Here is a 26,964-nt window from a genome sequence, read left to right on the forward strand (position 1 = left end):
CTCAACCCTTTTGTATTAACAGATATAACACATAATGTGAATACAGTATTTAAGTACACATTAGCAACGAAAAATTCAGATTGTATGAATAGGTAGTCTTTGGTAAGTGTAATTCTATTCCCATCTCATGGTTTTATCTACAATGACTGTTCTGTAAATACCAAAAATGTATATAAGATGAAAGATTTTAGTTTGCTGTAAAATTGTGTTTCACAGAATGTGAAACTATGAATAAGTGCAATGAAGGGAAAAATTGCGACCTCCACCACATAAGAATGAAATACCAGAAAAAAACATTGCAGGAAAAGTGCACCTGAGTTCTGTAATGCTTCAATGGGAAGATAATTTAGAGAAGAGCTAATCAAATTGTGACTTTCAAGGTCCTCTTTGTTAATACTGTGTAACATAAAATAAGGATACAAGGATTAAATAAATTGGAGTGGATGTGGATATTACAGATATACCTTTAGAAATTATCAAAATTAAAGTAAAATATATATATATTTTAAGCCTTTATCTTGTGTATGTTTGTAAATAAATGACCAAAACTTTCCATTGATTTGACTGCACAGCATAATAAGGTAGCAACTGTTGTGAGGCTATGAGATTTAACAGTTGTCTAGAGACTTCATAGCATATAGACAGTGGAAAAGCATAGACTGTAAGTGACATATCAGCAAAATGAAAAACTGCTGTTGCTTATTCTTGTTATTTTAAACACATTTACTTCAGTAACCTCTGCTGGAGGAATTGTAAATATTCCATCTCTCAATTGTGGCTTCACAGAGCTTTGATTCACATTTATCGGTGGCTGAAATGGAGGTGGCTAAAATGGTCACTATTCCAATTTTCTGCCTGACTATTCTCCCAGCAGTTGCTACCCTTTTCCCATTCTCAACAAGGACCATTAAATATATGCATATCAGTTTCTAATCTCCATCAGTTACAATCTACTATCTTGAAATAAATTGAAGTTTCAGAAATTTTATGACACAGAGAGAAGCTTGGATCTTTTTTTTTTTTTTAATGGTTTTGCAGAAAAGACATAAAATAACTTTAATAATGTCGAATTTCTGCTTGGAACACATATTCTTCTCTATGTGAAAGAAATACATGCAGGAACAATATTTTGGAAAGTTAAGGTGTATTTGGCAATTTTAAAAAGAGCTACTCTGCAATCTAAGCAGATAGTTCAGATAGAACGAACAGATGTACTCAGACAAAGGAAAAATGTGGTGAAGGATTACCTAAAAGGCAGGAATAGGAGTTTCACCTCCAGCTGAGCAAATGAGAAAGGGAAATAATCCTGATTTAGATACAGGATATTGAAGAAAAATTTCATTAAGATGACATCACATAGACTGTTGCATGCAGTTTGGTTTTCCCAATAGAACTGGAGGCAAGTAGACTTCATTATTCATTAAAAGAGAAAGAAAGTAATATCAGGATCTCCAGAGATACTTTTGGGGAAAGTGCCACTGTAATGCCTACTTCATATGAGTGAATTCAATCCTTCTCACCTCATGGGCACCCCAGCAGGACACACTATATCATAAACCTGCAAAAGATTGCAATCTGAGCCCTCTCTGCATGTTGCTTCCCTGCAGATACCCAGGTCTGCCCAACTTTTGCATATTTAGATATTTAGACCTCTTGGCATAAGCAAGGAGACACATAAGCCACAGCCAAGGACTGGCGCTACACCTGAGAACTATCAAACATTCCCATCTCCAGTTTAGGACCTGCCAATACTTGTTCCTAAGAAAATAAGCTCTGGGGAATATTTAGATATGTTTGCAATAATGAGAGGGAGCACAGCAGTTGTTCTCAAACAATTTTGTTAGGAGGCATTAGCATGAGAGCAGCCACACAAATGTGGCTAATGGGCTGCTCTACCTAATGTAGGTGAGTGCTGTGGTCAGTCGTTCTTGGACAGCTGGAGGATGTACAGCTGTTACATCTGGGCACCATAGTCCCTCTCCTTGCTTCAAATGGCAATTTCCAGAGAGATTTAGGTGAGCACCTTTATATTATGTGCTGCACTCGGGATTACATGTTCCACAGGAAAGAGGTGTAAATGCTCCCTCAACCGTGATTACACTCCTATTACAGTGTTACACCCATGCCTTACTTGCCCTCAGTGACTTCATCCTTCATCTGAGGTACAAATGTAATGACTTGTGTGATCCAACCAGCCAGCACAGTTTAGCAACTTTTAACATGTAGCTAAGGAATTTTAAAGTGATACCTACCAAACTGAAAACTTGTTGCAGCTCAGCAAAACAGGTCTCTGCCTACTTAATACTAATGTTGCAGCTGCTACTGCTGTTAAAGCTCCTAAGCGAGCTGAGGTCACACGAGGCTTTTAAAATTCAGTGTATGGATGAGCATCTGTAGTGAGCAGGATAAAATAGGGAAGGGCAATGGATGACTGTCCTTGTAGACTCAGCTTCCTGGAATGTTGAACACTCCTCCCTGTACCCTTGGTTAAGGGTTGGGGCACCTATTGAGGCCTCCTGTCTTCATTGCCATGGCATGTCATTTGGCAATTGAAAAACTATAGTCCAAAACCTGGATATGTCCATAGTTAGGAGGCACTAGGAAGGATATTCTTCCTGGGAAAGAAAAAAAAAAAATCAGCAAAAATGCAGGGGGCCAAAACCCTTCTGAGAACAGCCAACAAGGAAAAAAAATATGGAAATATGGACCTTTCTTTACTATACTGAGTTCATAAAGTTAACGCATTTTTACCCTTCTCACGCACAATGAAAAGGTCCTCAGTCAGTCGTATGTCAAAGAATAGGATTATTTATATCTTAATGTAATTTGGTATTCTAAAACTAACCCAAGATATTCGACAATCTGTGTTCTGGACCACCCCGGCATTGTTTGAATGTAGTCATCAGTGAGTGATTGAGGACACCTCCAGCCCTGAGACAAAGTATCCATGAAAGGTAAGCAACACCAACAGAAGCTCCATCAGCTATAGCTCCCCAAAAAAACCTGTTTCCTCCTGAATCGAGAGTGCCTTGCTTTCACCAAGAAGGGGTGCCACCATGCTGTCCTTTGATAGCAGTATCTTCATCAGCACTGAATCCTGGCTGCTCAGACCAGTGAGCAGCTCTCATGGAGCTAAGCAACTCATTCTTCCTCTCCACAACACCCTAGTACTTCTGCATGCCTTCTGCCCTCCACTCTTTCCTATTTGTTTGGCAGGGCTGTCTGCGACTTCTGGTAAGAGGGAGGGAGCAATGTGGCCAATCTAAATGTCTTTTCCCTCTCTAGCCAGCAATGTGTTTGCTACTATGAGGGACAAAGTGTCCTTGGACACAGAGTTCATGTATAGCTGGTCTACAATTTGCCATCTCCTGGCTGTTGACCCCCCAGATGCTGATGTGACATGCTTCCAGGTACATTTGCATTGGTAGGCAATCCAATTTTTTGCCACACAGGCAATGATGGTGTCACTCATACATGATGTAGGCTGGACTTGAGCTAACAATTAGAGCCAAAGCACTGTCACACACCATGCAAAGGTGCCCTCAAATGGTGCTGCCTTGCTAGTTTTTATCAGCGGTGTAAAGGTGAAGCAGGTACTGGCTCTAGATAAGGCTGTTTGTACCACCTTTCTAGAGAAGGAGTATTGCAAGGTGGTATTTGGGTGCCAGCTATATAAACTGGCTGTCTTCTCATGGAAGGGAACAGGAAGGTTTTGAAGAGTTGTTCACTGTGTAAGTTTGTGTTGTGCTGTAGCTTATGTTTTTACAGTTCGTGTTTTGGTGCTGTGCAGCCCATGGTCTGGTGCCAGAGCAGCATTATCCCAGGTTAGTATGTCATCCAGACTGTCAAGGGCACTAGAAGGGCCGGCTGGTGCCTGAATTTCCCCACAATATATAAATGAGGCCAGTCACTCAGCACTCCTGCTATCAGACAGTTGTGAAGTCAGGAATCTGGCTTCACAGGCTCATGAGCCTATATGTATACAGTTTGGGCACATTCAGGAAGAATAGGTTTCGCCTATTTTGCCCACAACTTGCCTTGTATGATCTGGTTCCAGAAATGATTGTCTTCCATAATGAATATATTAAAACTAAATTTTGGTCTTCATGACACAGGTTTTTTTCTGCTTTGGAACTGAAAATGCAATCAAGATTTTGTTGATTTGGGTTTGAAATAAGGAAAAGAATAACAAATTTAACTTTTGTGTGCTGTTTGAAGTTTGTAGTTTGTAACACCTTATATTTAATTATATGGTCAACCAGACTAGCACGCAAGGTAAGCACTGAGCAGCCAGGAGCAGGGATCACCTAGTATCCAGCTGTATAGAGGTGGTAAGTAAAGAAAAAACAGCTGGGGTTTTGGGTTTGCTCAAACTGCAACAGGAGACACGTACAAGGAAACTTAATAGCCCAAATTACTCAAAGCTGTTGAGAAAAGGGCCTGCTGATCAACAGAGTGAACATTTGAGTAATTCTGATATTAATTGTCCAGTTCTAATGCATGTTCCTTTTAATAAACAACTTCCTTGGGGGGGGAGGAAAAGAAAAAAGAACCAAAACCTAAGGGGAGGCAAAAGTGTAATCAGTGCTTCTTTTATTAATTCTTTAGAAGAAAACAGGCCTTGACATGCTTGAGTACATGGAAAGGCTTTCACAGATTATCAGTGTCAGCCACATCAATGGATGAGGACAGGAACTTTTGTTTTCATTTGACACTAAGAAAAAAAAAAAAAAGGAGGGTTCTTAATCCTGAAATCTATTTGGGTTTAGATTTTATTTATTTATTTTTTAAATTTTACAACATGTGCTTGTTGTCCTTATGTGGAGAATGATCTTAACTCTGGTTTGGTATTTTGGTGGGCTTGTTTGTTTCTTTGTTTTGGTCACCTCCTCCCTAGGGTAGCAGGGTTAGTTGGTTACAATCCTTTTTAAAGTTGAAGGATACACTAGCTCTATTGGGCTAGTGTTGGGAACACATGAGCTATAAGTCTGGGAGAGGTCAGAGGAAGAATACACAGTGTAGAACAAGTAGAACTTGTTTCTGCAGTTAGTAATATCATCAGGGATCAAGAGTGCAGAGAAATTAATGGGCAATATGAGCAGGACAGCCTTGATATTCTGCTGTCCTTTGAATTGCGTTCTGGACACATGATCATAACACTGGAAGAACTGAGTAACTCGCAGGAAACTCCAACCTGGGACAATATCCCAACTATGACAGATGCCAGTAAATAAAGATGGTAAGAACAATATCTGTTAATCTCATCAAAATGGTCCCTTAGGTCCTAGTGATTTGTAGACCAGGGACTCACTGAGTCAGAGGGGACGTCTTTGAGTTGGGGAGCCTTGAATGGATTTTTTCTTTGTGTTTAGCAGTTGTTTTCTCTAGACAAAAGATCTGTCATATTTAATGCTTTAAGATTTTGCTTTGGCATTACAAATCATAAAAGGTCGAGGAATAGATACAGTGGGAGTGGTAGATGGACAAATGGGTGATGGACGTGTATATTATATGTATCCCTTTCATAGAGGAGAATCTCATTAATACGTGGTGAACTGTCCTCAGCGTGTGCGTGTTATAAAATGGTGCTGGAAAACATGCATGAAGTGGAACAAAATGGCAACCAGCAAGGAGAGTGAACTGAATTCCCTTTCCTGTAGGTAAAGAGGGAAGATAATATAAGTGAAGCAGAGTGAGTGACAAGTCATTTGAAAGAAGAGATATAAAGGAATCATGAGTGTTCAGGGCCAGGCTGTTATGCTCTTATATAAAGTATCTGAGCTGAAAGATGCTGCAGAGGAATTACTTCACCATTACACTTTTAGACCCCACTCTGATGGACCTAACCTCCTGGAGTCACTGTGACTGAGGGAGGAAAAAATGCCAGAATCAACAAGACAAATGGTTGCCAGAATTCAGAGAGATCTCCCCCAGTTTTTCATCTTAAAGGGCTTTCCTCTGTGTGAAAAATCATGTGTGTATTTGGCCACGATGAACACAGGCAAATCCTCCATATTGGAATTATGCTAATTTCATGGCCCCAGTGGGCCCTTAGCTACAAAATTAAGGACTGCAAGGACAGCCAGAAGAAATGAGGTATGGATTTAAAAGTCAGGATGACTGATTTTTCAAGTCATGAAGTTATACCAAAATAATGCAGAGAAATGTTATCACTTGCAACATGCCCTTGTAAAAAGAAAACATATTCCATGAAAGAAATAGTATCCATTGATAATTGTGCCAAGCCTTTAAAAACATGTGCATGGCTGACATAGCCCATTTTGATTAATTTTCATCCAGTAATAACAGTGACCTTGACAGAAATATAATGCTTCTTGTAAGTCACCAGGATGTCCAGGATTTATTATGAAGAAACACTAGAGACACAGGAGAGACAATAAAGGGTCTTCCCCAGGTCTGTGTTGAAGAAGCCCTATATGGATTCTCCAGTCATGTAATACTCTGAGTCAGGCACAGCCAGCTTCTAGAAAAACACACATTTCTTTCTGGTCTGAGGTGAAGATAAAGGCATGATTATCCTTATGCTTCACAGCATATACGCCATCTACAACCACAACGACATGAAGCTGACCTGATAATTCTTACATCAGATGGTTCCCAGTACATCAAGTCCTTCCCATCCGACCTCAGAACTACAGAGACATCAAGAGTGGTCCTAACAACGGTAGCCTAAAGACCACCAGTTCTCTCTGCAGTGCCACTGTCACACAGTCAGAAAAAAACACGGTTTGTGCATCCCCGCCACACCCTAAGGGGAAGATGGGGGGAAAAGCGGTTCAGTGGGCTGAGGGGGGCTGGGGGCCTCGGAGCGAGGCGCAGGCGGAGAGGGAGGCGGGGATTGTGGCGGAGAAGCCGCCGGGGCCCCGGGGCGGCGGCCGAGAGCAGCGGAGGGGGCGGGGCGGAGGCGCAGGCCCCGCCCCCGCCCGCCGCGTCCGCCCCTGCTCCCAACCAGGTCGGCTCCCGGCGTATAAAGGGCGCCGCGCGGCCGGCGGCGGTTAAGAGCGGTCAGAGACGACAGCATGTCTGGCAGAGGCAAAGGCGGGAAGGGGCTCGGCAAGGGCGGTGCCAAGCGCCACCGCAAGGTGCTGCGCGACAACATCCAGGGCATCACCAAGCCGGCCATCCGCCGCCTGGCTCGGCGCGGCGGCGTCAAGCGCATCTCGGGGCTCATCTACGAGGAGACGCGCGGCGTGCTGAAGGTCTTCCTGGAGAACGTCATCCGCGACGCCGTCACCTACACCGAGCACGCCAAGAGGAAGACCGTCACGGCCATGGACGTGGTCTACGCCCTCAAGCGCCAGGGACGCACCCTCTACGGCTTCGGCGGCTAAAACACGCCTTTTGTTCCCGGATCACCTCGAGAAACCGAACCCAAAGGCTCTTTTAAGAGCCACCCACTTTCTCTCAGAAGAGCTGTGTTGCTTTGCTGTATTTCTGTTTGCTCCTGCTTTGTTTTTAGTAAGTCTCCTCCTTCTCATGCTCCCGCTCTCCGCCTCGCCACCCCCCAACCCCATTTTTCATGTCGGGCTGCAGCTTCTAAGCGGCTTAAGAAAAACGCCAAAACCCCGGTTAAGGCAATAACACCCTCCCCCAAGAAAATAATCCTTTGTTTCCTCGTGACTAGCGTGTTTGACGAACACGGCGGGGCTTGTGAAGCAGGCGCTTGATCACTTTTCAGCGGGCGGCGCTGCCGGCAGCCCTAGCCCTAGCCCAGACCCATGTCCAGCGCCGATCGGGTTAAGCGCCCGCGCCATTTCCAAAAGCCCGCGCGGACGCCGATTGGCTCCGTCCGCCACCTTCCTTGCTCGGCAGAGCCCGCGCTCCGATCCCGGGACGCTCGTCCCAGCAAAGCGCACACCCCCTCCCCAGCCCCGGGAAAGTGACAAGGGAGCTCTCGCCGGCGGCGGCTCACGACCACAGCGGAGACCGCCCGGCCGCGACTGAGCTCTCCGGCAGAACCAGCCCGGCGCGGCTATACGAAAGGGACACGTCCCAACCCACCCACCACGCACGCACCCAAAACCACACACAAAGACTAAGTGCTCCCTTCAGCCCCCCCGGATGCACGATCCGCAGCGTCTCAAGCTCTTTCTCGAGGCTGTGGGTGGCTCTGAAAAGAGCCTTTGGGTTCGCTTCTGGGCTCGGGACGCTTTCGCCGCCTGCTTTACTTGCTCTTGGCTTTGTGGCTTTCAGTCTTCTTGGGCAGCAGCACGGCCTGGATGTTGGGCAGCACGCCGCCCTGCGCGATCGTCACCTTGCCCAGCAGCTTGTTGAGCTCCTCGTCGTTGCGGATGGCGAGCTGCAGGTGGCGGGGGATGATGCGCGTCTTCTTGTTGTCGCGGGCCGCGTTGCCCGCCAGCTCCAGGATCTCGGCCGTCAGGTACTCGAGCACGGCCGCCAGGTAGACGGGCGCGCCGGCGCCCACCCGCTCGGCGTAGTTGCCCTTGCGCAGCAGCCGGTGCACGCGGCCCACGGGGAACTGCAGCCCGGCCCGCGACGAGCGCGACTTGGCCTTGGCCCGCGCCTTCCCGCCCTGCTTCCCGCGCCCGGACATCTTCCCTGGCTCGCTCCGCGACAAACTCTCACCCTACACTACACCGGCAGGTGAATGACGACCGCCCTCAGCCCGCCGCTCTTATATCCCCTCCCTCCGCGCCGCCGCCGCCTCCCGATAGGTCGCGGCGCCCGCCGGGGAACGAGCAGCCCAATGGCGGAGCGAATCTCGTTCTGACCAATCGCGGCGGGCGCAGCGCCCAAAGGCTCCGCCCGCGCTCTCCACGCGGCCAATGACGAGGCGGCACGGGCGGGACTCAGCGCGCGCGGCCCCGCCCGCCCAGAGCGGTCACTCCCGCTCCCCCCCCGCCCGCCGCCGCCGCCGGGCCCCGGGAGGGTTCGTTCTCCCTCGCTTTTCTTTGCTTTAGTCTTTGAAAACCGCCGGCATGCAGAGGCCGGGTTGCGAGGGCGGAGTTGCAGAAACAGAGGGGAAGAGAGAGACGCCCTGCCTGTGTCAGCGAGCGGGAGAAATTAGGGGAGTCAGGATAGGCGGTATACTCTTGCACGATTGCTCCCTTTTTTAGCACCGCGGCACCCCTAAGTTTTCCGCTCTTTCAAAACTTCGGACTTTCTGAAATTGCAACAACACGGCACTTCACTCCCGTCTGTACCCCTAACTTTAAATGAACAAAGGATAATACTTCAACAAGGTCTCCCCGCTCTTTTAATGACGTAACGCAATTTCCCTCACTGTTGCGCGGTTTTCTTTTTAGTGTTTCGATAAGGTTGGCAGGAATACTTTGAAAACTACTGTAATTAGTGGAAACACCCTCAGCTTATCGCAGTGTCACAGCCCTTTTTATAGTGTATGTGGTGGCTCTTAAAAGAGCCTTTGTGTTGGTCAGAATATTTTTTAAAACTAACAGTATTGTTCTGTTGAGTCTTAAGCACGCTCTCCGCGGATGCGGCGGGCGAGCTGAATGTCCTTGGGCATGATGGTGACGCGCTTGGCGTGGATGGCGCACAGGTTGGTGTCCTCGAAGAGCCCCACCAGGTAAGCCTCGCTGGCCTCCTGCAGCGCCATGACGGCCGAGCTCTGGAAGCGCAGGTCGGTCTTGAAGTCCTGCGCGATCTCGCGCACCAGGCGCTGGAAGGGCAGCTTGCGGATCAGCAGCTCGGTGGACTTCTGGTAGCGGCGGATCTCGCGCAGCGCCACCGTGCCGGGCCGGTAGCGGTGCGGCTTCTTGACGCCGCCCGTGGCCGGCGCGCTCTTGCGGGCCGCCTTGGTGGCCAGCTGCTTGCGGGGCGCCTTCCCGCCCGTCGACTTCCGCGCCGTCTGCTTCGTGCGCGCCATAGCTACCAATCGAACACTGGGAGCTGCCCGCAGCCGCAGCAGCACTACCACCCTGCATCTCTTCGCGGGCTATATATAGCACCCGTGCCTTCTCTGATAGGCAGACGAGTACGTGCTGAGTTTCATTGGTGGATTCAAAGTTTAAAACTCCCGCCATTGGCAGATACCGCCTACTCTTCTGCGTCTTTGTTCTTGCTGGATACTTTATGTTCCTAAAAAGAAAAATCACAATTTTAACATCGTAAAGTGCTTTCATTGGCAGAAACTAGAAGACTTAGTTTTATTATTAACTCACAGAATTTCTTGTAACTATGAAGCCACGCAATAGCTGGAACTTTTGTGTAAGTTAATAATTTGCACTTCCTTTATTAAACCACTTTTACTTCCTGTAAGTGTGAAATTTTCGCTTTAATTTTTACGGATATATTTCTGCAGAGCTATCAAGGACAACAAGCTGTTGAAATTTTTATATTGATATGTTCTGTATGTTTCTTTAATATTCTAACACAAAAGAGAGGGATGGCCGCTGGAAACCTGTATTTTTAAGAATAAATACGAAAGAGATTTTAAAAAACATATATTTATTTTTAAAAAATGAAAACTATTCAGATCTCTTACCTCTTAGTATATTATTGATACTTTAACTCATCAGCTCTATAAGGAATTCTGGACCAGAAGAGAAGTCTAGGATTCAAAGGCCGTAACTAAACTTTTAGATTTTGAGTCCAGAGTCAATGTTCAACTACTGTCCCTCACAACCTGGGAAGGGGGTCCCGACAGGGGCTGCTACATTTCCCTTCTCCCTGTAACCCTCCAGCACCTTTTTTGCACCACTCACTAACACAGCCAGAATGTCTTTCTCTTTCCCTCTGTTTCCACAACTCATCAGAACAATACTGTTAGTTTTAAAAAATGTTCTGACCAACACAAAGGCTCTTTTAAGAGCCACCACATACACTATAAAAAGGGCTGTGACACTGCGATAAGCTGAGGGTGTTTCCACTAATTACAGTAGTTTTCAAAGTATTCCTGCCAACCTTATCGAAACACTAAAAAGAAAACCGCGCAACAGTGAGGGAAATTGCGTTACGTCATTAAAAGAGCGGGGAGACCTTGTTGAAGTATTATCCTTTGTTCATTTAAAGTTAGGGGTACAGACGGGAGTGAAGTGCCGTGTTGTTGCAATTTCAGAAAGTCCGAAGTTTTGAAAGAGCGGAAAACTTAGGGGTGCCGCGGTGCTAAAAAGGGGAGCAATCGTCGTGCGGGGAAAATGCCCGGAGTGCGAGAGTGTACCGCCTATCCTGACTCCCCTAATTTCTCCCGCTCGCTGACACAGGCAGGGCGTCTCTCTCTTCCCCTCTGTTTCTGCAACTCCGCCCTCGCAACCCGGCCTCTGCATGCCGGCGGTTTTCAAAGACTAAAGCAAAGAAAAGCGAGGGAGAACGAACCCTCCCGGGGCCCGGCGGCGGCGGCGGGCGGGGGGGGAGCGGGAGTGACCGCTCTGGGCGGGCGGGGCCGCGCGCGCTGAGTCCCGCCCGTGCCGCCTCGTCATTGGCCGCGTGGAGAGCGCGGGCGGAGCCTTTGGGCGCTGCGCCCGCCGCGATTGGTCAGAACGAGATTCGCTCCGCCATTGGGCTGCTCGTTCCCCGGCGGGCGCCGCGACCTATCGGGAGGCGGCGGCGGCGCGGAGGGAGGGGATATAAGAGCGGCGGGCTGAGGGCGGTCGTCATTCACCTGCCGGTGTAGTGTAGGGTGAGAGTTTGTCGCGGAGCGAGCCAGGGAAGATGTCCGGGCGCGGGAAGCAGGGCGGGAAGGCGCGGGCCAAGGCCAAGTCGCGCTCGTCGCGGGCCGGGCTGCAGTTCCCCGTGGGCCGCGTGCACCGGCTGCTGCGCAAGGGCAACTACGCCGAGCGGGTGGGCGCCGGCGCGCCCGTCTACCTGGCGGCCGTGCTCGAGTACCTGACGGCCGAGATCCTGGAGCTGGCGGGCAACGCGGCCCGCGACAACAAGAAGACGCGCATCATCCCCCGCCACCTGCAGCTCGCCATCCGCAACGACGAGGAGCTCAACAAGCTGCTGGGCAAGGTGACGATCGCGCAGGGCGGCGTGCTGCCCAACATCCAGGCCGTGCTGCTGCCCAAGAAGACTGAAAGCCACAAAGCCAAGAGCAAGTAAAGCAGGCGGCGAAAGCGTCCCGAGCCCAGAAGCGAACCCAAAGGCTCTTTTCAGAGCCACCCACAGCCTCGAGAAAGAGCTTGAGACGCTGCGGATCGTGCATCCGGGGGGGCTGAAGGGAGCACTTAGTCTTTGTGTGTGGTTTTGGGTGCGTGCGTGGCGGGTGGGTTGGGACGTGTCCCTTTCGTATAGCCGCGCCGGGCTGGTTCTGCCGGAGAGCTCAGTCGCGGCCGGGCGGTCTCCGCTGTGGTCGTGAGCCGCCGCCGGCGAGAGCTCCCTTGTCACTTTCCCGGGGCTGGGGAGGGGGTGTGCGCTTTGCTGGGACGAGCGTCCCGGGATCGGAGCGCGGGCTCTGCCGAGCAAGGAAGGTGGCGGACGGAGCCAATCGGCGTCCGCGCGGGCTTTTGGAAATGGCGCGGGCGCTTAACCCGATCGGCGCTGGACATGGGTCTGGGCTAGGGCTAGGGCTGCCGGCAGCGCCGCCCGCTGAAAAGTGATCAAGCGCCTGCTTCACAAGCCCCGCCGTGTTCGTCAAACACGCTAGTCACGAGGAAACAAAGGATTATTTTCTTGGGGGAGGGTGTTATTGCCTTAACCGGGGTTTTGGCGTTTTTCTTAAGCCGCTTAGAAGCTGCAGCCCGACATGAAAAATGGGGTTGGGGGGTGGCGAGGCGGAGAGCGGGAGCATGAGAAGGAGGAGACTTACTAAAAACAAAGCAGGAGCAAACAAATACAGCAAAGCAACACAGCTCTTCTGAGAGAAAGTGGGTGGCTCTTAAAAGAGCCTTTGGGTTCGGTTTCTCGAGGTGATCCGGGAACAAAAGGTGTGTTTTAGCCGCCGAAGCCGTAGAGGGTGCGTCCCTGGCGCTTGAGGGCGTAGACCACGTCCATGGCCGTGACGGTCTTCCTCTTGGCGTGCTCGGTGTAGGTGACGGCGTCGCGGATGACGTTCTCCAGGAAGACCTTCAGCACGCCGCGCGTCTCCTCGTAGATGAGCCCCGAGATGCGCTTGACGCCGCCGCGCCGAGCCAGGCGGCGGATGGCCGGCTTGGTGATGCCCTGGATGTTGTCGCGCAGCACCTTGCGGTGGCGCTTGGCACCGCCCTTGCCGAGCCCCTTCCCGCCCTTGCCTCTGCCAGACATGCTGCCGTCTCTGACCGCTCTTAACCGCCGCCGGCCGCGCGGCGCCCTTTATGCGCCGGGAGCCGACCTGGTTGGGAGCAGGGGCGGACGCGGCGGGCGGGGGCGGGGCCTGCGCCTCCGCCCTCTCCGCTGCTCTCGGCCGCCGCCCCGGGGCCCCGGCGGCTTCTCCGCCACAATCCCCGCCTCCCTCTCCGCCTGCGCCTCGCTCCGAGGCCCCCAGCCCCCTCAGCCCACTGAACCGCTTTTCCCCCCATCTTCCCCTTAGGACTCATCAACGGCCCGTAGACCTTTCTATGATATTCTGAGTGCGCTTCCCCTGACGAGTCGATCTAGACTCGGCCTGACCAGTCTCAGGTGCCGTAGAGTGTTGCGGCCTAGTGCGGCCGTGCACCGGGATTCCGCCAGTCTTGCGGGGGGTCCCCCGGATCTTTCCAGCTGGTTTGCGCAGCGCTATCCCGGTACAGTGTTGGGGGGAAGTGTTCTGAGTCACTTGCCTTGACTTCGCGTATCTTACCCTCTCCTGCCGCCTTCTGGGCTTTATATAATTTTCTTTAAACATTTTTAAATTGCATTTTCTACGAGATGACTTAAGTGTTAGGAGCATACATTTGTCTTGCAATTTATGTTGGTCTTTCAGTCTTATAATGAATATGTTCCACTTTACTGTGTTGCTTTACCTGCAGCACAACATATTTTTTTTCCACATGTCAGTTTTTTTTTATAAATAGCCTATCTTTTGCTGGTATTGATTATTTCCAACAATAGGTGCAGATCTTATGATTTCGTTTCATTTTATTTTCCTTTGTGAGGAGCACTAAATCACTGAACTCATATTCTCTAGTTCTTCTGCTGCTGCTTACTGTATACTGGGAACTTAGATGGCAATACTTTAAAAACAAACTTAACCAGCTACAGAATATAATTGTCAGAAACAGTGTGCCAACTGAAAGAATAATATTCTTTCTCCCTTTTGCCTTTTTTAGATATCAGTTTGGGGCCTACATAGGTTCTGGAACCCTTTTAAGTAGCATTGCATGTGAAAATATATATATATAGCCTAGAAGACAATGAATAACTGTTAACAATTTATAAAACCACTAGCTAACTATAGCAAATAGGGTGTTAATTATTGGTTAAAAATTCTGAAAGCATATCTTATAATTTTTCTTAATTGTTTTACCTGTTCATTTAGGTTATCTTCATTTATATTTTTTGCAATTTTCTTCTCAGCTTCTTTCCTTCATAAATTATCAGCGTGGAGACCATTGTCTGTGCATTTATCTGGTTGGTTTCTTCAGTGCAGTTTGTTTGATGGGTTGTTTTGGTCTCTGCTTGTTGGTGTTTTGGGGGTTTTGGGGGGCTTTTTTTTGTTGTTGTTTTTTCAGAAAATCTGCATGAAAATAATTTTATATGCGGATGAAGTTCTGATTTGTATGTTACGAACACTAAATTAACCTCTTTATGTTTCATCAGTGAGGATTACTGCTGAACATGGGAAATGTGAGCATAGCAGCTGCAAACTGCATTTCAAATTCCCCCCATCTGCAGCAAACAGCAGAAATCAGTATGAAGTGGCTGCCCTGGGCTTTGTTCCTGTGTGTGCCTCTAAACCCTCAGAGCTTGGGCTGTTACATAGTAACAGGAATTCTGCTAGCTGCTATCAATGGAGTTTGGGAACTTTATGAACTGATTTTGCCATATGGAGGGAAAGTAAAAAAATTCCACATGGGTTAGGAATTTTGCAAACATTTTTGACTTTCCTCACTACACTATACCAGAATGTTATCTGCTTGTGCCATATCTGGAGTTTCTAAAGGGCAATAAATGTGAGTTGCTTGTGGACAAGAAGGCCTCATTCCCATCCTACCCTTACAATTCAGGAAGGAGCTCTAATATGGTTGTTACAAAACCACTGTAGGTCACATCCTTCTTCCATCAGCTTTGGGAATCTGTGACCTGGAAAATGATTCTTTCTCACCCATACTTATTAGTAGATCTATACTGTTGACTAAGCATAAAACGACCCTTCTTATCATTCTCATCCTTTTACCAGCTCCAATAGAAGCTTTTAGGTCTCATGCTGTGTCAGAAACTGCTATTGCTCCACCCGAGAGAAAAAGAAAAATGAAAAGTTACAATCCATTTGAGCTTCTTCAAGCTGAGCAGCAGGGTTTCTATCTTCCCAAGAGTGTTAGTGGACAAAGGCTGGAAGACAGAGAAATAGTTTTCATTTGTATTTGAATGGTGTTTCTGTGATTTCAACACTGATCTATTTCCTGACAATGAGGCATATTTTTTGCATGAGAAAAAAAGAAATAAAATTGATATGCCTTTCAAATGTGGAATACAGACTTTTTGAACATTTTGTAGTGCATAACCCACAATGAACCTTGCCCTATATGCAGAAATTGTAAGACAGATAAAATAAGCTAGCCCTACAACCAAGCCAAGAGCCTCACCCTCGTGGAAACCACAACTCCTGGTGAAGAAATTAGCTGTTATTCATTTACACATGGGATATTGAAAATACTGAATCAACATTTATTATAGGACATTTTGACTTTAATTAGTCATTCAGGAAAATAAATGTCAGTAGCCACAGAGGAAAGCAATGGGAGCCTATGACTCTTTTAAGCAGAAAGAATCAGTGATTCATGATTTACTGAACAGTAGGACACCTGTGCTTGGCATCAGCTTTAAAATTTTTTATTAAAACACGGGAAAACAATCATTTGGTACTACCTACCCCATTCCTCTTTGGAATAGGAGCAAGGGGAAATGTTTGGTTTCTGTAAACAATCTGCATAAATTTGAATTCATCCAGAGCAGGTGTGGGATTTTAATGCAGAATCGGAACTCACCACATTTTCCTGTCAACAGCTCCTTTTTTTAAATTTTTTTTTCTATTCACCTCTAAAAAAAACCTCTGGGTAGAATCTCTGCAAAAGCCTGTGCTAGTCCATAAACATGTTTATTTCCTGGAAGGAAAGTCACAACATTTAAAAAAAATATTTCGGTATTACTACTGACACTTACTGATTCAGAAAATGAAGGGAAAGTGAATGGAGTGATGATATCCAGATACAACTTCTACCTGAAGAAACAGGAGAATATCAAAGTCTGGAGAAGCCTTCCTGCTATATCTGTGTTAATTGCACCAAGTTGTTAATTTGAGCATTTGCTCTCTGTTTTGGGTTATATTTTATAGTGGCTGAAAAATAAAATTTTAATCTACAGTGGCTGAGAAATAAAAACCTACTTACTGGATTAAAATACAAATATTTGGATGATTCTAGGATATTATGTTTGAACATCCAAAAGTAAAATATATCTGAATAAAAAAGCCAGAGAGGTAAATTATCTCTGAGTTGCATCAACGCTCAAGTCTGCCCTTCCTGTGTTCTGGTTTTATGCCCATCTTTGGTTTTGGTCTGCATTGTAGAGGAGATCATAATGACTTTTTACCTATATGCATCCACAGCCTGATACTACCAATCTGTCCTTTCTTGGTCGCAAATCTCTCACACATGGTGGGTAGGGATTATCTCCAATGTTCAGTAATATATCTTACATGAAGCGATGATGAGCTTGAGACACCAGCATCAGATCACTAAACACTTCAGTTTCTAAGTAAGTCAACAAAATATCGTGACAATGAAAGCCAAGAAAAAAGTTGATGTTCTGTTTATATTTCCAGGAATCTTGGAATCCGTTTCTGTCTGAAGGAATTAGGGAAAAATAAAAAGATTACTATGAGTCTTTCAAAGTTTGATAAGGATTACAGTACTCCTTGTACAAGTCCAGAGAATTCACAGAAAGCTGCAATTAAATATGAATAGCTTGACACAAAAAAACTACTTATATACAGATATCAGAGAATTACAAAATATTAGCCCCAGTGCCTCTGGGAGGTGTTGAACTCTCTATTCTTTGTGCCTATGGGATTACTACTACTAGTTTAGAAAAAAAATATTTTCCTCATTGTCAGCATTCTGATACAGCAATCAGTAATGTCACTGAGGACCTTAATCCTCCCCCATTATACATAATAAACATCAGATTAAATGGGCATTAAACACAATTTCCCATTTCCGTGTTTAATAAATAAACAATCACAGTCCTGCAGTACACTTTGCAGTTTTGTCATGATCATTATCACAGCCACGTAATCCAAAACACATATTTACCTTCGTTTTATAGGTTTTATAGATTACTGAAAGAGACCTCACTAAGGTGTATTTTTTTCAATATTTACCTTCAAACAAAGGTTTAACACCCCCCGCCCCCCCCCCCCCGGTATTCCAAATTACTGGTACTTGATCTAACTGTAGCCCTTTAGATTTTTCAATTAAACACAGGTAATTAGAAAAGAATATGACAGTTCACAAAGGCTCAAGTTACTGTGTTTTTTTATTTTCACAGTCCTAGATAGTGGGAACTCTATTACCTACATTTCATTCGCCCTTTTACATTTACTTTTCACCCTGAATATATTTGTTTTCACATTTTTAGGAGCTGATGGTAGCCCGGATATCTAGTGTATGAAACACGATACTATTGCAGGCAGACTGTTAAATGGTATTTAAAAGAAAGCAACACGGCCTTGCAAACGAAGCAAAGAAGTGATATACTGCAATTGCAACCATCATGACTCCTGAATTTAACAAACGAATGCGACTTCATCAAGATTACATTGAAAGTGCAGTGACAGAAACACCACTCTTCAGAGGGGGCACGTCGGAGCTTTGTTCCAATGAAATACCGAAGCAGAAGGAAAATAACATCGACTTTCACACATCCAGCTAAAGCACAAACGCCTCCCCACAGGGCATTAGCTGAGACACCGGGATTGCTGAAGGGACACCGAGAGGGATGATTTCGGAGGGAAGCGGCTCAGCCGAGGGAGTCAGCTCTGCATCCGCGCCTGGGACCATGGGGCGAAACTGTGTTACTTCCTCGGCTTTAATATCAATTTACTGTGAGACCAACCGTCCAAACCACCTTGGTTTTGACCTGCTCTGTAGAGAACCTTCTAAAGAACAAGATTTCATGCCAGTTGTGCCCATTTAGCCCATGGTATAATTTTAATTTAAAATAAAAACAGAAGGTTTCTCTCTGCCGAGGTCTCTGCGGCTTCACGCTGCTAAGTTTCAGCGGTTGCGTTTCCCTCATTTCTACTCCTTCCAATGGGAAACTCCATTAGCTTGTAGGACAGACTCCCTCCTCTCCTCTCGGGCAGAAACGGGGTGCATCGGCAGCAAATTTCGTGAGGAAAAAGTCCTTTTTGGACCGGGAAAAAACACAACGGGTGCGGCGGCGGGCGGTGGAGCAGCGCGCGGCGCACCAATCAGCGCGCGCGGCGCTGCTATAAAAGGGGCAGCGGCGCCGCTGCCTCCATTGTTCGCCCGGATCCGCAAGGAAGCATGGCTGAGACTGCTCCCGTCGCTGCGCCCGATGTCGCCGCCGCCGCCCCGGCTCCGGCTAAGGCTACTGCCTCCAAGAAGCCGAAGAAAGCGGCGGCCGGCTCCAAAGCCCGCAAGCCCGCGGGGCCCAGCGTCACCGAGCTCATCACCAAGGCCGTGTCCGCCTCCAAGGAGCGCAAGGGGCTCTCCCTTGCTGCGCTCAAGAAGGCGCTGGCTGCCGGCGGCTACGATGTGGAGAAAAGTAACAGCCGTATTAAGCTGGGAATCAAGAGCCTCGTTAGCAAAGGCATTTTGGTGCAGACCAAGGGCACCGGCGCCTCCGGCTCTTTCCGCCTTAGCAAGAAACCTGGAGAAGTGAAGGAAAAGGCTCCTAAGAAGAAAACAACCGCAGCCAAGCCCAAGAAGCCGGCAGCTAAGAAGCCCGCCAGCGCCGCTAAGAAGCCCAAGAAGGCAGCGACAGCGAAGAAAAGTCCCAAGAAAGCCAAGAAGCCGGCGGCCAGCGTGGCCAAGAAAGCAGCCAAGAGCCCCAAAAAGGCGACAAAGGCTGCTAAGCCGAAAAAAGTGGCGGCAGTAGCGAAGAGCCCTGCTAAGGCAAAAGCGGTGAAGCCAAAGGCAGCAAAGCCGAAGGCAGCCAAGCCGAAGGCAGCGAAAGTAAAGAAGGCAGCGCCCAAGAAAAAATAAATGGTTCGGAAAAAATCCTGTCTGCCTTGCAGATAAACCCAACGGCTCTTTTAAGAGCCACCCAAGTTTACACAAAAGGAGCTGAAACTTTTTTACATCTGGGGGGGGGGGTGTGGGGGTGTGTGTGCGCGCGCGCGCAATTTTAACCTTTTTTTCTCCGTTGCTCTCGCTTACTTTTAGGTGGACTCAGTAATAAATTTCCGCGGTCTTGTTTTTTACAGGTGCTGGGCAGCACCGCAGCACAGCTGATTTCAAGAAAGTCCGCTGGCGCTGGTGCAAATACCATCCCGTTATCCGCAAGGAATTAGGTGCGAGCCCGGAGTCCCCGTTGGGAGTTAAACAGCGCTCAGGGCGTCCCGGCTCTTGGGAGCAGGGCTGGCGGTGTAGTTTCTCCTATCAGCCTGGAGACGGGAGAGCCGCGTTCGGAAGCACCTCCCTCCGCCCCCGGAGACCGACTGATTTTGAAAAGCCCGCGCTGCGTAAAGATTGGCTGCCCCGCTCTTGGGCTTTTCTACTGCCCAGTAGTTTTCAGGTTAAAAAGGCGTTTCACCTTTTATAAGTTCACTCGGAAGAGGCTTAAGAACTTCCTGGTACGTCTCTTCCCTTCCTCCCTTCCTCCTCGCCTCCCGCTCCCCCACTCCTCCCCCCGGCTTTTCCACTTCCAGTCTAGTTTTCCTCCTTTGGAAACTGTAGGGCGAGGGGGATCTGGGATGCGCGGAGGTTTCGAGCTACCTTGATGCTGCCCGCAGGTCCTCCACTTCGGTGCTGAAACTCCTGCACCTTGGCGCTGCCGGGCTCGGCTCTTAGCTGGGTGTTCGTTTCGTCAATGGAGGCGCTCGGAGAAGGCGTTGGGCGTGGTAGGAACCCGCGGGGGTCGGAGCCTCCCTCGTGTCTCCCCCTAACCCTGAAACGGCCTCGTTTCCCCGATGAATCTGTTTTCCTAAATATGGGTTCTTTCAGCTGGCGTGCAAGTCATATACAGAGTCGAAATATTTGATTTTATATCATATCAATGCAGAGATGGGTTCTAGGTGGAATATCCACAAGGCTAGTACACTTTCAGTATGCCAGGTTTTTTCATTTTTATGGAATTCGAACAATAAAAAGCTGGTATTTTCTGTATACGTAACAACCTACAGATGTAGTCACTGGTTTTGTGTTTTCTTGTCTCTGTTTAAAGATACAGTGCACAGGCTCTATGAGAAAGGGGCTTATGTGAGTAAGGGGCACTCATAGTCTAGGGGTGGGTACTTACCATGTTAATGAGCTTAAAGTTCAAGCAAAGTTGTTCTTTGGGTTTGTAGTTTCATTTGTAGTGTTCTCCAGCTCTTGCTTCTCAGGGCATGGCTCTTGGTTCCTGCAGGTTTAGTTATTCCCTCATTTTTCATAAGTGCTTTTATTAGTGCTGTACTAAACTTAGGTGAATTTGCCACCTTCTCATGGTACTTTATTCAACAACTCAGCCATACTCTCCCTCCCTTGTTTTTACTGCACTCAAGTGATACCCTTCTCTCCTCTTAGCTCTGTCTGCAGGGGTGGGAAGCAGTCAGGGAGCAGTGAGGGGGAGAGGCTGTTTCCTTGCTTTAGTCACAGTGCTGGTACTACTACTTCCCCAAGGAAGAATGGGGAATTTCAGGAAATTACCTACTTAGCTCTTAGCACAGATGGTTGATCTCATGTCCGTAGCTGTTAACCTCATATATGTCAAGGAAACAGGGTCCCTGCAGTTTGGAAGAGAAATGGTGGGATTTGATTTCACTGGTATTCGTGTTTTCACAGACTGACAGCATCCTAAATCTGTACTAAAAGGGGAAGAAATACAAAACAGAGCATCTATTTTGAAGTCTTGTTCCTGAAACACTGTTCTTACTCTTCATTGCCTCTTAGGGTGAATCCAACATTTTGATCCTTGCTTGAGCTTGTGATCTCTTCCTTTACGTAACATACACACTGGCATACACACCCCACTTTTCCTGAAATTATCTTGCCATATCCCTTCACCCTGACAGCCTGAATTCCTGAGTTCACTTGCCTGGCCCCCAGTTTGGGGTGGAGATGTGCTTACCAGACTCTCATAGTTAGCATTAGTGGAGGATGTCAGGAATTGCACATGCTAATTCTCAAAGGGTTTCACCCGGCTGGGTGCACTGACCCAAAGAGAGTGGGTCAACTGCAATTTTCCAGCCTGCTACCACTATTTCTGGGAGGAAAACTAGAAGGGGAGGTGTTTTGACTGGGCACGGTCAAACTGCATGTATATTGTTGTAGTAAATGTGGTATGCTTAATTTATTCTTAAAGCTGAGCTTGAAAAGGTGAAACCCATTTATGGTCACATGGGCAAAACCATATCACACACATCCACAGCACAAGGGTGTGGGATGTTGACCAAGGACCAAGGCAAGGGCTGTATCTTACTGTCTATGGCCTACGCTGTGTACTTTCTGTGTCATCTTTGTGCATGGAGGTACGTATCACTGCCATCAAGTGAGAATGATTTGATTGAAGGAAGAGTTCTTGTGGAGATAAGATGGTCCTGCTTTAGCTCTGAGAAACAACACAGAATAGAACAAAGTCATATTATCTGAACTTTGAGGGATACATGGCCAAAAAACTAATTTTTGCCTAAAAAGGAGTCATTTAACTATTAAAACTCATACTACTACATATGTGAATAAGCTTAATGAAGTATGTGTTACCACATATATGATTATATTACTTAACTCTCCACCTAGATCACACCATACGTAAGAGGAGAGTGGGATAAGAATGTGGTATATATAAGAAAGGTAGAAATTTCACCTACTTAGGAGGAAGACCCTAAAAAAAACCTTGGAGACCATCAACGGGTTACTCTCCTCTCTCTCCTCCCAAGTGGGGAGGCCTTCTTGCCAAGCTTCTACACACAATTTTTATTATTATTATTATTATTATTATCCAGGTTAACCCAATATTATTGTTCTTGTTGGAGCTCTATCACAGCTTGTGCATTTAGCAATGGCTATTTCAAATCGGTATTTCTGTTGCTTCAACAAACTGCACTATTTTTGAATCTGTGATTACACAAGTTCTTATTGAATGCAACCAGATCTGTAGTGCTGGATCTTAAACTGCACTATTTGTGAATCTGTGCTCATGAAAGTTCTTATTAAACACTACTAGGCTTACAGTGCTGATTTTGCAGTAATCAGAAATTAAGCCCAGCTAGAATGCAAGGGTGTTAATTTTCTGCCAAATTTTTAACGCAACACAGAGGTTAATCTATATGATCTTGAGTGTCCCTTACAATGCAAATAATTCTATGGAACTCAAGTTCCAGTTTAATTCATTGAACTGATCTCACAGACCAGATGATATTTGATGTATACTTTAGAATCAGCTGGAAGGGAAGAAGAGAGGGAACTCAGCTCCAAACTTGCTTCACTTTATTAGTTGTATTTCTGTCATGAGTTTAAAGAAATTCTGTGGAGAAGCATGTATCTATTATTTTTTAAAAAAATCCTTTTCCAGATTGTTCTGATATTTTGCAAAGGAGAGAGACAGCAAGAGACAGAGAATATTATATGTAGTCACAGATTCTTGGGCAGAAGAAGCTCATTATAGGGGAGGGTTATACTATGAGGCTCTAACTTAATTTCATTCCCTTAAAAAAAAAAAAGGCAGAAACAAAAATTCAGCTTTGCAGAGCTGGACAGCTTATGAAAAATGCATAGGTATGTGATTTGGCGAAGCCCTGAATTTTCTGATAACCTCATGGCAGACATCTGCAAGTGGTAATAACTCCCAGGAGAGGCCCTTGATACAGAGTCCCTGAAGTCTGATTAAGCAGACTGAACAACTGGATTTTCATGGCGGAGTGGGTTCAAGCAGCTCTGCAGCAGCCAGTGCTAAACTACTCTGTTTGTAACATCCCGTGGATTTGTTTGTGTACACAGAGAGTGAAAAAGCCAGCTGGAAATGTTACACCAGGTGTATCCTTACCAGTGCAGGGCATACCTACCTTACTGTCAAAATCTCCTGGGAATGACAGAGGAAGTGACTATGGAGTGCCCAGTTTCTCATGGTAGCCTGGTCTTCCGCAGCAGTCCAGTCATGGTCCCTGAAATTCCCCCCGTGAAAGCAAACTGGCCTTAGGAGAGAGAGCACCATGAACTTGGCTTTGGCATCCCCACTGTACTCTGGAAATAAAGTACCTCCATTGCCCAATCTAGAATGCTATCATGTTCCTTGTGGAACAGGGCCTTTGTTACTGGTTTGAAACTTTAGGATGTCTCCTTTGGAGTCTAGGTATTTGTCTTGCCCCATTTGGGTTTCTTTTGGGCCTGTGCTGAAGAAACTGTGCATGAATGACATGGCAGACTACGTTATTTTCATTTGTCAGTGAGGAGCCACTGGAACACTAATTTCTCTGCTAACAGATGCAACATCTGTACCTGTGATCTGTGTGAAGATAGAGGTTGATTATTGTTTAATCTTATGTTCTATCTTTATGAAAGTGTACATAACAGAAAGCTGCCAAGCTTGTAGGAAAAAAACCCACACAAACAAAAAAAAAATGTCCATGAGAGGGCAGCAAACGCTCAATATTGGAAATTTTTTTTACCCTTTCCAAAAATTTTCAGGTCAAAAACGATCTACTGAATGATTTTTGATAAATACTTGTTTTCAACAGAAAAGTCTCAGAATATTTTCCTCTGCTAAAGAAAGCAAATCCAGAGCTGAATACCTACCCCACAAGTACAAGGCCACCCTTATTTTATGTATTTAATTTTTCAATGTCTCTAAAAATAGCCACATTCTTGTCTTTGCCACCACAGCAGTGGAAAATCCTGTAAAAATATTAGTTTAAAAAATCGTTTTATCTTTTAAAAATGAAACTGAAACATGTAAACTCTTGATTAGTGTACCTTTACTGCTAAACTCACCATCAGACAACTTTCAGAGAGAATGAGAAATGAAGATGAGAAAAAAAATCGATGAGGGGTAGAATTTCTCTGAAACATGATTGGACAGACTTTGCTGCAAGATTATCCGTTAAAAAACGTGTGCAGTAACTATATAAACAGTAAAGCCGCACACGAAAGTCTATGTAAACTGGTGAAATTGAAATACATAGGACATACCAATCTTTGAAAATAGTTATATTGAAAAAATCAAAACGTAATTTAAGCGAATCAATAACTGTAATAATTTTCTATGAGTGAGCTTTTTCTTCTAAACGATCACAACACATCAATTATTTTTAAAAATATATATAAACTATTATACACAAAGACACGATGACTTTGCTGTAAAAAAAAAAAAGACAAAAAATCGAAACCAAAACCAAAAAAACAACAAAATAAATTAAAACAAACAAACAAACAAAAGTCGAAAGCACCGAAAAGTGGCAGAAACATCGAACCGCTTGTGCTGCGGGGAAGAGAAATTCGCAAAAATTCCGCACATTTCTGCTCGCGGGTCGTGCGATAGAGAGGAGGTGGCGGGAGCGTGACTTAGGCTCCGCCCCCGCGCTCTGCAGTCCTCAACCAGGTCGGACCGACCGCAATATATACGCGCTGGGGCCGATTCCCGCTGCACAGCGGCTGCAGCTGAGCGAGGGGCACCATGTCTGGTAGAGGCAAAGGCGGGAAGGGGCTCGGCAAGGGCGGCGCCAAGCGCCACCGCAAGGTGCTGCGCGACAACATCCAGGGCATCACCAAGCCGGCCATCCGCCGCCTGGCTCGGCGCGGCGGCGTCAAGCGCATCTCGGGGCTCATCTACGAGGAGACGCGCGGCGTGCTGAAGGTCTTCCTGGAGAACGTCATCCGCGACGCCGTCACCTACACCGAGCACGCCAAGAGGAAGACCGTCACGGCCATGGACGTGGTCTACGCCCTCAAGCGCCAGGGACGCACCCTCTACGGCTTTGGCGGCTAAACCACACCTTTTGTTTGTTCCCGGATCACCTCGAGAAACCGAACCCAAAGGCTCTTCTAAGAGCCACCCACTTTTTCCATTAAAAGAGCTGTGTTAACTTTTTTACTTGAAAACGGTAACTGAATTTAAGTGCGTAGTACCATAACTGGTCCACTCTGGCCTCAAATCGGGAGGCCTGGAGACACACCATCTGTAACGCAGCTGTCTCCTTTGAGAACACACGCAGGATCACCCTCGAGGAAAAAGGGCAACGCAGAAAGAACCGTGTTCTGCAGAATACACCATCTAAGGAGTCTTTCTGCTGTGCCTTTTGCAATCGGATATGTCTGTCACGTATTGGCCTCATAAGCCACCAGCGTGCCTGTAGCAAATGTGGATAGAGCCTTCCCAAATCTTCGTTCGCGAAGCCTAGCCATGATGATGATCCAATTTACTAAGATTATTAATACTAGTGGTGGAATACCACTGCTGTGCATTGTGATTAACCCTGTGCTGTGTAATGTGTAACTGCTGCTAGCGGGGAAATTGCTCATTGCTCTGTAAGATGCACTTTTCCTTGTGTATTCCAAACTCTCTTAGAAACGTACCCCAATAAAAATCACGTCGAGTGCTATTTAGTCAAAACTGAAAGCCTACTTTTTTTTAGTGTTCGCCAACTTAAACAACTATCTTAAGTACAATTTAGTGGTTTGTACTTCAAAATTTTTGTTTAAGTAGATACTTGTAAACCAATTAGCTAGGGAAAAATAAGAAACTTACTCTGAGATAAACATTTTCTTATATTTCTAATTTTTATAAACTTCCTTTCCATGTCAAATGGTTTATTTCTAGAAGAAATCTCAGAGTAAATCTAATATTATTTTATAGAGATCATATTTTTTATTGGTTTGGAGGGAAGGGAAGGGCTGGGAGGGGACAGGACAATAAAACCAAATCATGACCCTAGAAACACATTAAAAAAAAATAAATTCAATAGAACACGTGTGCAAGCACTTTGCATAGGAAGAACACTCCAGTCTGGGACTCACTTCTAAAGTATTTTTGTTGTACTTCATCACTGAAGGGAAAAGAACAGGATTTCAACTTTACCTAAAACCTTTGGAGATCATTTACCACCTGCAAACAATAATAAATACTCGTGGTCACAACCTGATTTTGTCACAAACTTAATGAGCAGAGACAAATTAAATAATAGCGTGATACTATATTCCTTAAGCTTTTAATTTCACCGGAAATAAAAAAAAAATAATTACCTGAGTAGTCTCAAAGTCACGATTTGACCTGGTGATATGTAAGGCCTCTCATTGAGAATTTCCTAGTGAAAATAAAACTAGAGAAAAAAATAGAAAAAACTAGGAAAAAATAGGAGGAAAACATTACAATATGATCTCGATTGTTACAGCTTGTTACATACTTGGTACAACTTGTTACAGGTACGAACTTGCATTATTAGATTCTTTGAGCGCCTGTATTTAGAGGTATCAGCCGGATTTTCCTTTGAGACTTTCGGGATAACGTGCCCATTAACATAAGAAAGAGCTCTCTACGGCACTGAAGTAAGTTTTTCCTTTTTTTGTTATCACCCCAGGAGACTGGCAGAGTCGAAGCAGAGGGGATACGAGCGCAGAGTCTGAAATACCCGCCCCGCCCCAGGCCACGGACCGGCAGCAGGGCCCGAGGGGCTGCGGCCTGGATTGACAAGGCAGCCAATGAGAGCGCGTTCCTGTGGTCCAATCAGAGACGAGGCGGCTCTATAAA

The 26,964-nt window shown here is 46.4% G+C and overlaps 6 protein-coding genes and 1 long non-coding RNA gene across 7 annotated transcripts; 5 read left to right on the forward strand and 2 right to left on the reverse strand.

Annotated features, from left to right (window-relative positions):
- The first annotated feature begins 7,031 nt into the window (after positions 1-7,031).
- LOC135414502 (histone H4) lies at positions 7,032-7,689 on the forward strand. The gene has a single exon (XM_064655320.1). It carries the CDS (start codon positions 7,041-7,043, stop codon positions 7,350-7,352), a length of 312 nt encoding a protein of 103 aa, XP_064511390.1. The 5' UTR covers positions 7,032-7,040; the 3' UTR covers positions 7,353-7,689.
- A 382-nt stretch (positions 7,690-8,071) lies between these two features.
- Positions 8,072-8,632, reverse strand: LOC135414488 (histone H2A type 2-C). Its single transcript, XM_064655308.1, has one exon. The coding sequence runs from the start codon at positions 8,573-8,575 to the stop codon at positions 8,186-8,188; it is 390 nt and encodes a 129-aa protein (XP_064511378.1). The 5' UTR covers positions 8,576-8,632; the 3' UTR covers positions 8,072-8,185.
- A 718-nt stretch (positions 8,633-9,350) lies between these two features.
- On the reverse strand, positions 9,351-13,199 carry LOC135414503 (histone H3-like). The gene is made up of 2 exons (XM_064655321.1): positions 12,888-13,199; positions 9,351-9,912 (listed from the first exon to the last, which is right to left on the reverse strand). The coding sequence occupies exons 1-2, from the start codon at positions 13,183-13,185 to the stop codon at positions 9,458-9,460; spliced, it is 753 nt and encodes a 250-aa protein (XP_064511391.1). The 5' UTR covers positions 13,186-13,199; the 3' UTR covers positions 9,351-9,457.
- Positions 11,600-13,160, forward strand: LOC135414485 (histone H2A type 2-C). Its single transcript, XM_064655305.1, has one exon. It carries the CDS (start codon positions 11,653-11,655, stop codon positions 12,040-12,042), a length of 390 nt encoding a protein of 129 aa, XP_064511375.1. The 5' UTR covers positions 11,600-11,652; the 3' UTR covers positions 12,043-13,160.
- A 5,384-nt stretch (positions 13,200-18,583) lies between the features above and the next one.
- Positions 18,584-19,354, forward strand: LOC135414469 (histone H1.03-like). Its single transcript, XM_064655288.1, has one exon. It carries the CDS (start codon positions 18,609-18,611, stop codon positions 19,287-19,289), a length of 681 nt encoding a protein of 226 aa, XP_064511358.1. The 5' UTR covers positions 18,584-18,608; the 3' UTR covers positions 19,290-19,354.
- A 41-nt stretch (positions 19,355-19,395) lies between these two features.
- Positions 19,396-20,425, forward strand: LOC135414505 (uncharacterized). The gene is made up of 2 exons (XR_010430701.1): positions 19,396-19,879; positions 20,039-20,425. It is a non-coding gene; the product is annotated as an uncharacterized LOC135414505 (long non-coding RNA).
- A 4,428-nt stretch (positions 20,426-24,853) lies between these two features.
- LOC135414501 (histone H4) lies at positions 24,854-25,830 on the forward strand. The gene has a single exon (XM_064655319.1). It carries the CDS (start codon positions 24,895-24,897, stop codon positions 25,204-25,206), a length of 312 nt encoding a protein of 103 aa, XP_064511389.1. The 5' UTR covers positions 24,854-24,894; the 3' UTR covers positions 25,207-25,830.
- The last annotated feature ends 1,134 nt before the right edge of the window (positions 25,831-26,964 follow it).

The sequence above is a fragment of the Pseudopipra pipra genome, chromosome 5, assembly GCF_036250125.1.
Source record: "Pseudopipra pipra isolate bDixPip1 chromosome 5, bDixPip1.hap1, whole genome shotgun sequence".
NCBI classification, from domain to species: domain Eukaryota; kingdom Metazoa; phylum Chordata; class Aves; order Passeriformes; family Pipridae; genus Pseudopipra; species Pseudopipra pipra.